Here is a 14018-nt window from a genome sequence, read left to right on the forward strand (position 1 = left end):
AATAAAAATGGTATGTGAATATATAAATAATTTTGTTCATACATACAAAACCAATTAAATGTACTGTGTAAATACAACATGATTTAGCTCACAAATACACTTGAGATTTTATTTACATGGCGGTAGCTCATACATAAATATTTTTACTATGGATTTATGATTCTACACAATTAGTACACGTATAAAAAATACAAAATTACATGTTCATTTGGATATACTTAAGCAATTTGTAATGTATATGCAAACATATGAATATTTTCTATAGTCTATACATCTGTGAATAATTGAACACTTTGAGATGTCCACCTAATGTGAAATGAGCTATATAAATGGAAATCTGCATTGTATTGAATGTCTCAACTATGTTTGTACAAATCTCTTTTGTTGGTACATAAATGTCCACTATATACACAGGTAACTGTGAATGCTTATGATATTTGCATACAACATATTTATCCTTGTATGTAGAAGTATAACCAGTACAACGACGACTTGGATTTATATAGCACCCTCCACGCCGGACGTCGCCTTCAATAGTATGTTTCCAGTGCCTTGGGACGTCCTCCCGACGTGAAAGGCGCTACACAAATGTAATCTTGTTGTTGTATGTTTCTATATTGTGTTTAAACAGTCTGTGCTATGTTTGGTTTGTCTGTTACGCTACTACATATCCAGTTTAGTATATATTTGGATATTTGGATATTTAGATGATTTCCATTTTATGCTCTAACTGGGGTCCAGGTATACATACATGACTGCAATTATAGTTTAAAACAGCTAGAAATGTGAAATAAAAACAGAATTGCAGAGCAGGTCAACCAGCATCTGAAAGAGAAAGCCACATTAACGTTGGGGTGTGCCAACAGATATAATTGCTATCTATTTCCAACATGTTTTAGTTTCATAGACACATGCCATGTTGTCAGATACAGTAATATATATATATAAAAAACAATATCATCTCAATCAATGAGAAGGGAGCATAGTCTGAGGCTTGTTAGCAGAACGATTAGGGAGAGGTTGGAATGAATTTCTTTACTCTGAGGGTTGTTCGGTCATTACCTATAGTGATTGAAGCTGGATTAATACAAATCAATAAAAAGACACTGGTAAAAACTCCTTCATAAATGCCATATATTCAATTCGTACATGTGTAGATTCTGTTGGTTGCTCATACACACATACGTTTAGACTGTACGCTGGCTGACACCATGGGCCTTCTTCTGTAAATTCCTATATACATGTATATAGGTAAGAAATCCTCTATTTGTGTGTGCATATACATGATCAATCAGCTACAGTCAGCTATGTGCTTAATCAACACAATATACATATGTGTAAGAAATGTGTGTGAGCAACCAATCTATATATAGATTGATCATGTATACACACACATATTTCCTACCGATGTGCAGACTATGCTGTATACACATGCACATTTCCTATCCTTGGGTAGACTATGTTGGCTGATCATGTATACACGCACACACTGGTGTGCATTTCCTAGTGCAGATTGTATGCTATCCGATCATGTACACACACATTTCCTACCCATGTATGCTGTCTGATCGTGTATACACGCATCATTATTTCCATCCCATGTGTGGAGCACTGTATGCTATCTGATCATGTATATATTCAGACACACATTGCCTACCCATGTAGAGATGATTTGCTATCTCATCATGAACACACACATCTGCTACCTATATGCAGACTATATGTTGTTTGATCATGTTTACACACACACAGTACCTGTCAGCAGACTGTATGCTGACTGGTCATGGATACACACACACCCTACCCTTGTGCAGACTATATGATATCTCATCATGTATACACACAGACACACGCACACATTTCTTATCCATGTGAAAAATGTATGCTTGGCCGATCATGTACACATACATTCCCCACCCATGTGCGGGGCTGTACGTTATCTGATGTACACAAACATATCCTACCCCATGTGGGGACTATATGCTATCTGAGCATGTGTACACAAGACACTTACGCATTTCCTACCCGTGTGTGCTTGGCTGATCATGTACACCCACATCCTACCCCTGTGCAGTGCAGTGCAGGCTGTACTGGGTGTCTGTGACTCGGGCTCTCCCTGCAGCGAGCGCGGCGCCATTTTGCGCGCTCTCCCCTCCCCCGCCGCGCCGTGCGTGCGCTCCCTCAGCCTCCAGCTCAATGAGAGAAAGCGCCGCCGCCGCCGCCGTACCGCCACACAGATCATGCCGCGCGGCCGACCTCCCAAAACGGCGACAAAAAACTCCGAGACACCAGGTACAGAGGGAGGGCGGGAAGGGCGACGGGTGAGAAGGTGGTGGGGGGGGGGGGGAGAAACGAGAGGGGGAAAAAAAAAGATGGCGAGAGAGGAAAAGAAATACACACTCAAAAACACACACACACACACACAAAGGGTGTTTGAAATTAAAAAAAAGGATAAAGCCGGGCACGGCGGGAGGGGAGGAGGCGAAACGCAGCAGTAGGAAGAAGAGGAGGGAGGGGTTGTTTTGTGAAGGGAAATAAGTGCTCACCGGCGGTGCCTGTCCTGTGCGGGACGCGAGCGAGCGAGCGGGCGAGCCGGCGGCTGAGTGATGAGGTTGTTAGTGTGAGCGGCCGGGCGCATGTAGTCCCCGGATATGGTTGGTGAGTGAGTGAGTGAGCGGAGCGGGCGGCTCGGTCCCTCTCTGTGTGTGTGTGTGTCTGTGGGTGCGCGAGGGAGGCAACGGCCGGGCGGAATGATATCAAGGCGAAGATACAAAGGGGGAGATGAGAGAGCGGAGGAGAAATAAATCCCGACACAAAGTCGGCGCCAACCGTCACTAACCGCCGCGCTCTCTCTCTCTCTCTCTCTCTGTGTGTGTGTGCGTGTGTCAGCTTTGGCTGAGGCTCAGCTTCACAAAATGGCCGCGTCCACAGCGACACCACAGGCACACACAGAGAGAGAGAGAGAGAGAAATATAGGCCGCGGCTTCGCGTGTGTACCGTTCGATTTGTAACACCGGACGTGCCCTTTTTTTAAAGAAAAAACACCCAGAAATATATATTTTAATAGCGGGGTCCGGTTTTCCCCTCCGCCCCTTCTTCTCACGGACGCACCGTAATAAGCAACAAGGCTGCCCCCCGGGCACCGCCACACACAACAACAAACGTATCACATTTGCGAAGCGTCTTTCATGTCCCCGCGCACTCCGCCTCCTCGGTGTTCAGTTGACAGCCGCTGGGGTCGTGTTTTATTTCAAAGTAGATTTGTGGTAAGAAGGCAAAGTCCCCCCCCACCCACCCCTCACCCCCTCCTCCCTCCCGCAGGTACTCTCCAGGAGAGTGAAATACGAAACATCCCGACAAGATGGCCGGGGTTCCTCCATCCCTCTTTTAACTTGTTTTTTTTTAAAAAACTCTCCTTCCTCCCCCTTTTTGTCTCTTGCAGTTTCTCTTCGTTTTTTGTTGACGCGTTAAACGGCAATTAATTCCCGTGAATTGGGATTGGGGTTTTTTTTTGGGCTTCAAATCGAAACAAAAGAGAAAAATCCTTTTTTTTTAAAAGTTTTTTTTTCTCTCTCTCTTGCAAAGAGAAGGAAGTTTCTCCCCATGTCCTGGCCAACAACCCCCCCCCCCCCCCCCCCCAATACAAAATGGGTCGTTTACCTCTTGGCTGTTTGATATGATGGTCCGAATTGCCTGTGCACCTACAAAATGCACAGCCACTACACTTAACATAACATCCTGTGAAGCTTCTTATCGACGTGAAAGACGTCTATATATGGAAAGTATCTTGTTGCTGGCGAAGACTGAAATTGCCAAAGTCAACAGATTTGCGTAGTTTATAAATGTAACCTTTTTCATTATTTTTAAAAAGTGAACTTTTGGATTTGCAACAACAACGAAATTACATTTGTATTACGCCTTTCACGGCGGGAGGGCGTCCCAAGGCGCCGGGCAGACAGTGTTACAATACAGTGTGTTATTACTCTTTTTTTTGTATACTTTAAGGGGACTTTAGATGAGGACAAACCCAGTCTTGGTTTGTTTGCGTTTATGTAACCTCATGTGGCAATTGAGAAGTGATAAAAAAGTAGCACCTCAAAATGTTTTTATTAAAATTGAATTTTGACATGACAGTCATGCAACTCAAAACTTCTGATATGAGCAGTGTTTAAGATCACTTACATTGGTAAACAAATCATTTGTGATTTCTGTCATCTGTTTTCATTTTCAGTAAGTAATCTGGTGTGTGCCATTGATTACATTTTCTGTAACCTTTATCCTCTGATGAAATAGAGAACATTGCCCCATTTTCTTAACATTGCTGGTTGTAGAATAGTCCTTCCTGCAATCTAGTTGTTTGGTTATGAGCTGGGCCAATAGAAAAGTGGAAATATTTACCCTAAATTGCGGTGAAATTTGGGTGGGGTGGTGGTTGGTGCTATTGATGTACACTTTTCTGCCCATCTACATTTTTTTCACTTTATTCATAAAAACTAAACATGAGGAAATAACACATATTAGACTCTTGTAATTTTTCAAAAAAAATTAATATCTTTAACAAAAACTGGGTGGCCCGTGGTGGGGAGGGGGGACACCAGCGCAAAGATCCGCCAAAAAAGACTCAGGACCAGTGTCCTGACTGGGGCTGCAGGGGCTCACCACCTGCTGCCTCTCAGGTTCTGGCACTACAGGCACAGAGGCCCAGAGTGAGAGACATACACTCAGAGAGAGAAATACATACACACACTCAGAGACACAGAGACACACACACTCAGAGACACACAGACACATACAATCAGAGAGACACACACACTCAGAGACACACAGACACATACAATCAGAGAGACACACACACTCAGATACACACAGACACATACAATCAGAGAGACACACACACTCAGAGACAGGGAGAGACAGGCACACACATAGACACATACAGAGGAGAGAGACGCATACACACTCACAAGCACATAGAGAAAGAGACACAGACACTCACAAACACGTACAGAAGAGAGATACACAGACACTCAAACACACATACAGACAATCACAGCTGCGGGGCCTCCCGAGTGGAGCAATGCCCATTTCCCGCTTTTGCAGCACCGCGCATCTGGAGCCACTCCGCCAACAGGAGTCGGGCAAACAGTGTGAGGGGCCTGCAGGTCCATAGCGGAGGCCCGGGGCCTGCAGGTCTGTAGCGGAGGCCCAGGGCCTGCAGGTCTGTAGCGGAGGCCCAGGGCCTGCAGGTCTGTAGCGGAGGCCCTGGGCCTGCAGGTCTGTAGCGGAGGCCCGGGGCCTGTAGGTCTGTAGCGGAGGCCCAGGGCCTGTAGGTCTGTAGCGGAGGCCCAGGGCCTGCAGGTCCGTAGCGGAGGCCCGGGGCCCGCAGGTCCATAGCGGAGGCCCGGGGCCTGCAGGTCCGTAGCGGAGGCCCGGGGCCTGCAGGTCCGTAGCGGAGGCCCGGGGCCTGCAGGTCTGTAGCGGAGGCCCGGGGCCTGCAGGTCTGTAGCGGAGGCCCGGGGCCTGCAGGTCTGAAGCGGAGGCCCAGGGCCTGCAGGTCTGTAGCGGAGACCCGGGTGTTTGTGTTACGTTCTACTGGAGGCCCAGAGCATTTGTAGCATTTGTGGATTCCATGGAAAGAAAGTGTGGCTGCACTTTTTTATTGATCCAGGTTATGAAACTGTTCAAACTAAAAATAAAGAAATAAATAAATTTTAATTTTAGATTGAAAACTTGTTTTGGTTCTGTAATAAGTATAGGTGATCTAGATTTATATTGGGTTCTGTCAGATTTGTGCTTAGTTTTTGACCATGGTATTTCTAAAACCTGCTTACACTAGAGAGCTGTTACTGAACACCAATACATTGAGGGATATTCAATGTAGTCAAAACACAAAATGCTGGAAATGCTGGAAATCTGAAAACAAAAAGAGAACATTACTCCTAGAGTAACGTTCTTTCATAAACATCAAATTTGCCTCATTTGCACAATCATCTGTTGTACTTACTAGTTCCCTCCAATCCTTGGCTTTTTTTCTATCTTTTTTATTCTTCTAAGAATGTAAAATATTTGTCTCAGAATTAAGAAAAATGCAATGGAACAACGTATTTTTAAAAAAATCAAATGGCAAGTAAAAATCAAATGAGAAAAAGATTTACAGTGCCTGAAATATTTTTGGAGAAAGTGAAAAAGAAAATGTTAGATGGCAAATAAAACAAAAGAAAAATATAGACAAGTGTAAAGCAATATAAGGAGAGAAATGCGGAGTGAAAGGTTCATTTAAAAAAATACTTTTATAAAGTGCTAATTTTCTGCCTCGACTTTTATGGTTGGGTGGGGGAGGAGAGGGGGAGAGAATTCCAATTAACGGTATCCTGGGAATGACCTTCCAGTGATTGTGAGAAAATGTTACAAGAAATGGAAAACTGAGAGACTGTACATAATAATCCTTGCATTTGATATAGCGCTTTTAGCGTCTTCTAGACGTCTCAAAGCGCTTCACAGAATACACTGTAAAGTGAATTGACTATATTTGTGGGCGAACGCGGCAGCCAATTGCAGACAGCAATGTCCCACAAACAGTCGTAGATTGAAAATGACCAACTTATTATTCTTTTGTTTTGGAGGGATTATTATTAGGCTCTGTGTGGAGTAAGGAAACTTGCCCAAGGTTTCGCACTGCCTGGAATTGAACTCAGGTCTCTCGCTTGCAAAGCGAGTGCTCTAACCACTGAGCTACAGGACTCTGTAAACCTCTCATTGAGTTTCCTTGTAGCTTGATTTGATTTAAAGTACTGACTTACTAAAGTACACGAGTGGTTTCACACGCATGATGAGTCCTTCAATACTCTGTACAAGTGGACGTCCTTAAACTAATTATGTTTTTTTAGGGTAAATTGTATAAATTAATTTGTATAAGCCTGATAGACTTCTGAAAGTTTTAACTTGATATCCAAAAGTTTTGGTGAGCCTTTTGAAAAAAATGGATGTGGTTTTATAAGCTATTACAGGTCTCTGGCTACTAGAATTCAACTTGTAAATAAATTGGATGAAGCCCCCAAAATTATACTGTGGCAAAAATGAGGGAACCTTTAGATCAACAGCACATTGTTTTCCTGCAGAGTGTCATGAGATTGGAGAAGGACAGTGAAGGTGTTCTAGCTGTTTACTTATTTGATTTTAGTTAAAAGGCTTATTAGTATTTCATGACTGCTATAATATTAACAGAATATCTTTAGAACCATTGCAACTAGGTTTGTAATCTGAGTACTCATTTAGAAGAACCATTGCTGAAGTTGGAGATGATACACTCCATTTCCCCTGCCTGGTAATTTACTCGAGAGTAGAAGAATTTGCTAGCATGTCAAGTATCAGGCCTTAATTTTTTTTGAAAAATGAATACTTCATATAGCAGTACTGTAGTTTTACTGTTGTATTCCCATAGGCAAAAATATCTCCTTTCCTCTTGTAAGTGTCTTGCTGATTATATTGATTAAGGTTCTACGATGACGACGATACAGCCAGTGTTAATACTTCAGATTGATTTACACACTTTTGCACAAAACATTGCCTCTGGTGGTTAGCTAACTGGTTCACCATTTGTATTGATAGTTTTAGGATTTCACTAGATATTCAGTGATTTGACTTTACAAGATAAAGGAATCCAGCTGCGCTTTTAGGAAATTAAACCCATGCTAAATGTAGAGTTTGAATCATATTATTTTCCTGGGAACCATGCTAGGGCCACACAAGCTGCTGTTAATATTTATACTGATAATAATAATAATAATAATCCTTGCATTTGATATAGCGCTTTTCACGTCAGGAGGACGTCCCAAAGCGCTTCACAGAACACATTGTAAACTGAATTGACTGTATATTTGTGGGCGAACGCGGCAGCCAATTGCGCACAGCAATGTCCCACAGTCGTAGATTGAAAATGACCAATTTATTATTGTTGTTTTTTGGATGGCAAAGTTAAATGTCTGCATTGCTCTATCATGTAAAATGAAAGTTCTGTTTGTTAAACATAGTATGCACACAATTGGTTGGGTTGACTTGAATTTTTTTTGGTCTTATTTTACTTTCGTAAAACTTTTTTACAGATAAGAGAAAAAGCATGTTAAATTTTCAAGAGAGCACTTCAGCCTGCTGTTTTTATCTGGCAGTTCCGGGAGTCTCGAAAGCCAAAACAAATTGGTTTTGTATGGCCTCTGGAGACTGTCTGCAGCAAATTACTTTCCGAGTATGTGAGGCTATATTGACATTATTGGGTAAATATCACAATGAGCGTAAATATCTCAGTTCTAATGAAGGGTCATGGACCCGAAATGCTGACTCACTTTCCCTTCTCCATAGATGCTGCCTGACCTGCTGAGTGTTCCCAGCCAGCGACTTTTGTTTTTGTTTCACAATGATGTCAAAATTCTCATGCATGTGGAAATTGCCATTGTATTAGCATTATAACTGCTCAAATAATGGTAGTATTGTAGTGCCTTTCATGTCTGGTAGATGTATTAAAGCGCTTCACAGAATTTACCATAAAGTGTGGTGACTGTATTTCGTAGGTGAACACAACAGTCAATCTGTCCACAAATAGCCAGTGAATAACCAATTTTATCTGGGGGATTGCCCAGCACACCAGAAGAAATTCCTTTCATCTTTCGAGGAGCACCATGCGATCTTCAGCGTTTACCTGAACAGGCAGACGGGAGTGGGGTGGGGGCTAGGTGGATGGCATGGAGGGGAGGGCTTAGTTTAACATGTCACCTGAAGGATGGCACATCCTTTTGACGCCCATTGCAGTGCTGGAGTATAATGATGTCCTTAGTTTCAGGAACCTTATCCTCTTCAACAAAAAAAGTACAGTAGTGTCTTAATTTGTGACTGGAATGTTTTCTTTTGATGACCATCTTGATGCTACATTGTGACATTGTGTCCATTCTGATATATAGTCGCTTGGGGCTACAAATCATTAGAATACATTATAATATACAGCGCAGAGACAGGCCATTTGGCCCAACTGGTCTGTGCCGGTGTTTATGCTCCACATGAGCCTCCTTCTGCCCTTCCTCATCTAAGCCTTCAAGCACAACCATCTAACCTTCTAAATCAGAACCGTTATCAACCATGATATGTATTGTGTATTACCTTTGATATCTAGCCCTCAACCATTATTATGCCTCTGATATTTAATTCACTCTTTCTCCCTGACATTCTGCCTTTGACTCAGATGTTTGGTATGGCAAAAACATGTCCCTTATTGTTAGATGTTTGCTCCATGTGGCTGTAAACTTTGTGGAGGTGTACGGACTTGTGTTAATAGCGAACTCTGTCTATCAGTCATGATTTAACACCAAAATTAAATTTGGATTGGGTGAGCAATGCTCCTGTCTGCTGATTGACCTTGTGCTGTAGGATGGTCAGAATGGGCAATCTATTAATGGAGAATGAGGAAGACTGGGCATAAGATGTCCAGATCAGTTTAAATGTAGCTGAGTGCAGGTAATAAATTCTGAGTTGAGTTCCACAGTCAAATGTTAGTCCTGGAATTGCCAGTGGCTATGCAGGTTGCAAAGGAAGTTTATACTGTGCTTTTTATGGTGATTAATTGCCATGTGCCTCTTCCTCTCTCTGGCTTCACCCCCTTGTATAAAGCTGGTGTGAGAGACGTGATCATGAAGCAATTTGGGCTGGAGGCCAATTTGGGTTTGGCAGATCATTGCTTCTCAATTGGGCTATATAAGTGGTTTGAATCAATTCGGCCTCTTTTCAAAATCGCCCCTTTAAAAGTTCTGGACTGCTATAATTGATGTTTGTAATGTTTGTTATTGGTATCAGCAAAATAAATAACAATGCTTAGGCGGAGCTCCTCACATGTACTGAGTTGCACATGTATTCCTCCACCTGACATGAGCTCTTGAGAGTAAATTGTTCTCTGTTCCAAAATTGTTCCAACTGTTGAAACTGATGTTGCATTGTTTCCAGTAGTATAAACCAGACATTAGATTCTGTCCAATCGATTTGCCGAACACCACTGTTCTATCCGCAAACACAACCCTGAGCTTCCGGTTTCTTTCCACTTGAACTCTCTCTCCCTCTCGCACTCTGACCTCTCCATCCATGGTGTCCTACTCTATTCCAGTGAGCCACAGCGCAAGCTCAAGGAACAGCATCTCATTTATCTTCTAGGGACCTTACAGCCTCAATATTGATTTCAACAATTTCAGACCATAACAGCTCACCTTCCCCTTCTGTGATCATTATCACATCATATGGATCCCAGAGGTCCCTTTTCTCTCTCTGGTCTGCCTATTTTGTTGTAATTTCTCCCCCACCGACCCCTTTGTTCCGCAGTATTAACACCTTTATTCCTCTGCTTTGTTGCAATCCTCCCATTGTTTTGCATCATTAACACCTGTTTAACCCATCGTCCCCTGTTTTCTACCCCATTTTCTCCCTTGATCACCCCCATCCTGAAAAAACTTTCCCTGGACCCATCCCTCCTCTCCAGCTACCGCCCCATCTCTAACCTCCCATTCCTCTCCAAGGTCCTGGAACAAGTCATCGCATCCCAGCTCCACTCCTTTCTTTCTCGCCATTCCCACTTTGGACCCCTCCAATCCAGCTTCCGCGGAAACAGCCCTGGTCAAAGTCAGTAATGACATTCTGAACATCTGTGATCAGGGCTCCCTCTGTCTCCTTGTCCTCGACCTCTCTGCCATCTTCGACACTGTCGACCACTCCATCCTCATACACCAACTCTCCTCTTTACTTAATCTTCACGGACCTGCCCCTGCCTGGTTTGATTCCTATCTCTCTCACCGTCTCCACTTTGTTGCCTCTAACGGTTTCTCCTCCAGCCCCCGCACTGTCACGTCTGGCGTCCCCCAGGGCTCTGTCCTTGGCCCTCTCCTCTTTAATATCTACATGCTCCCCCTCGGTGACATCATCCGCAGCTATAGGGTCAATTTCCATATGTATGCGGATGACACCCAACTCTATCTTTCTGCTTTCACCCTCAACTCCAAGACCACTGCTGTCCTGACAGACTGCCTGTCGGACATCAAGTAATATAATAATATAATAATAATAATCCTTGCATATAGCGCTTTTCATGTCTTCAAAATGTCTCAAAGCGCTTCACAGAATATACTGTAGAGTGAATTGACTGTATAGTTGTAGGCAAAACGCGGCAGCCAATTGTGCACAGCAGATGTCCTGGATGAGGGCAAATTTCCTACAGTTGAGTGTGAACAAGACTGAGGCCCTCCTGATTGACTCGCGCCAGCGCCTCAGCACCTCAGGCTCCGGCAACATCAACCTCCATGGTTGCACACTACAACTCACCAAGCCAGTCAGGAACCTCGGTGTCGTGTTCGACCCTCAACTGTCTTCTTTCCCACATCCAAGCCATGACCCGCTCTGCCTTCCCTCAACTCCGTAACATCGCCCAATTCCGCCACTACCTCACCCCTCAGGCCGCTGAAACTCTTGTTCATGCCTTCATCGCCTCCAGGCTCGACTATGCCAACGCCCTACTTGTCGGCCTTCTCAACTCCTCCCTCCACAGGCTGCAAATAATCCAGAACTCTGCAGCCCGTGTCCTCTCCCGCACCAAACTCCGTGATCCCATCTCCCCCACTCTCGCCCGACTCCACTGGCACCTTATCCTTCAGAGGATCCAGTTCAAGATCCTGGTCCTCACCTACAAAGCCCTCCATGGCTTCGCCCCATCCTACCTCTGCGACCTCCTAACCCCCTACCAACCTGCCCACTCCCTCCGCTCAGCCGGCTCCGGCCTGCTCCCATGTCCCCCAACCCACCTGCCCCACCTTTGGCGGGAGAACCTTCAGCCACTCTGCCTCCAACTTCTGGAATTTCATCCCCCAATCACTCCACCTCGCCCCCTCCTTAGCCTCCTTCAAATCCCGCCACAAGACCCTCCTCTTCGACCATGCCATCGGCCACCCCACTTCCCCTCCTTTCCCTTCTCTTCTTTCCCTTCTCCCTCGCTGACCCCAGCTTGGGTCTGAAATGCTGTACACTGTCCAGCACCTTGAGATGTCCTCCCGACGTAAAAGGCGGGAGGACCGGAATTGTTGATTCACTTTCCTTTTTCCATAGATGCTACCTGACCTGCTGAGTGTTCCCAGTGACTTCTGATTTTGTTTGTATCAGATTCTGTCCCTAATCTGAATGGCTGAGGTTAACTCCATTAATTGATTTAATATCTACAGGATCCCAAGATACCTAAGGCCTCATTAAAGTATTTCATACAGGTCACTCCATGCTCTATCAGTGCAAGGCCATACTTAGCTTTCATTGCATGAATATTGTAGATTTTCTTGTGACGTTTGGGTACTCAGACTGAAGGGCATTATCTACATTGTTCAAAAAGGGATATTCTAAGTTTTGGCCTTATAAACTTACTTATATTTTCTTAAAATCTAATCTCAAATATGACCAGTGTCTGCCCTTTGCTGTGATACTGTATTTGAATAAAATAGATGTAATTGCTACCTCTCTTCTAAATAAGAAGATTTCTAAGGATATAAATCTTTTCTTTTTGATGTTTATACCAATTTTGTAAAGTTTTTACTGAATTTAACAACAGGAATGTTCTCTCCTGGTTAAACTGGCATGTATAATTTTTAAAATGTTTTATTAAAGCTATCTGCATTTATAAGTTTTCCATTTTATAAATTGTTATATAAAGTAAATTAATTGTCATTCCTAATGCACCACTTATACCTACTGAAAAGGCAAAGGTCTTTTCTTCACCTCTGCCCAGTCTCATGCCATATACTACAAACCCTTATTCATACATTTATTACCTCCTGCCTGGACTTTTCAAATGCACTACTTGCTGATCTTGTTAGCTCCACCATACCATAAACTCAAACTCATCCAAACCGTCAGATGAGACGTTAAGCCAATGCCCGTTTGCCTGTTCAGGTGGACACTAAAGGTCCCATGGCACTAGTCAAAACGAAAAGGGAGTTTCTCCCAGTGTCCTGCCAATGATCCCCCAAATAAAATTATTCATTTACTTCATGGCTGTCTATGGCATATTGCTCTGTCAGCAATATTGCTATTCACCCACAAAACAGTACCTCACACGATATACCTTGCAAAGCACTTTAGGATGTTCTCCTGTCATGAAACGTACTATGCCAATGGCAAGGATTATTAACCTCTGCCACCCGCATCGCCACCAAACTGCATGCCCATCACGCCAGTCCTTGCGAAAGATTTCAAGGTCCTCACCTAATTTAAGATTGTGCAGACATTTGGAAAAATTAACATCAATCTTAATTTGGAAATCAGTTTTCCGCATTACTCAAAAAGAACTACAGAAACTAGATTCTAAATTATGACTGAATTTAAGAATTTCAAGTCTAAAACCATAAAGCATTTTGGTCCAAATGGTTAATACAATTCACCTTAGGAGAGCCCATATGAAACTGTTACAGCTATCTGTGGCTCCTGAGTTATGATTTGCATTAGGAAGAATTGATGAATGATGGTATTTAATATAGCACAGCTCGAAAGATTGACAGCAACCCTTAACTCTGTTGCTATTAGAAAGAATGAGGAATGAATAAATCATTACCTGAATGTTCAGTTATTTCTGTCGGTGTAGTATTGAGTGTTTAATGTTATAAAATGAAATAAAATTAAATTTTTATAGCACCTATAGTATTGAAAGTATTTCACTGTAATTATTGTCTCATAGAGTGACTTCGTAGGCAAATGGAGCACCCAAAGTAAATGATCAATTAATCTGGAGAATTATTGGTCAGGATAGCAGGAAAAACTCCTTTCTCTTTTCTAATAATATTTTGGGATCTTGATACATTTACCTGAAGAAGAGGCAAACAGGATTAGATTTAATATCTCATCTGAAAGATGGCACTTCTAAAATGCAGCAGTCCCCTGGTACTGCACTGGAGGATCAACCCAAACTTAAGTCCCAAGTGTTGATATGGGACTTTTAATGGTTTATGTGCTTCTCCTTG

At 43.2% G+C, this 14018-nt stretch overlaps 1 protein-coding gene across 1 annotated transcript in view; it reads left to right on the plus strand.

The window, feature by feature from the left end:
• Positions 1 to 2240: 2240 nt before the first annotated feature.
• The window catches only part of LOC103183222 (zinc finger protein 236), a 76664-nt gene continuing 64886 nt past the window's right edge, over positions 2241 to 14018 (plus strand). The window contains exon 1 of the mRNA XM_007900571.2: positions 2241 to 2292. Within this exon, the coding sequence (XP_007898762.2) occupies positions 2241 to 2292 (52 nt within the window). The remainder of the gene's footprint in view (positions 2293 to 14018) is intronic.

Source organism: Callorhinchus milii, unplaced genomic scaffold, assembly GCF_018977255.1.
Source record: "Callorhinchus milii isolate IMCB2004 unplaced genomic scaffold, IMCB_Cmil_1.0 Scaffold2, whole genome shotgun sequence".
NCBI classification, from domain to species: Eukaryota; Metazoa; Chordata; class Chondrichthyes; order Chimaeriformes; family Callorhinchidae; genus Callorhinchus; species Callorhinchus milii.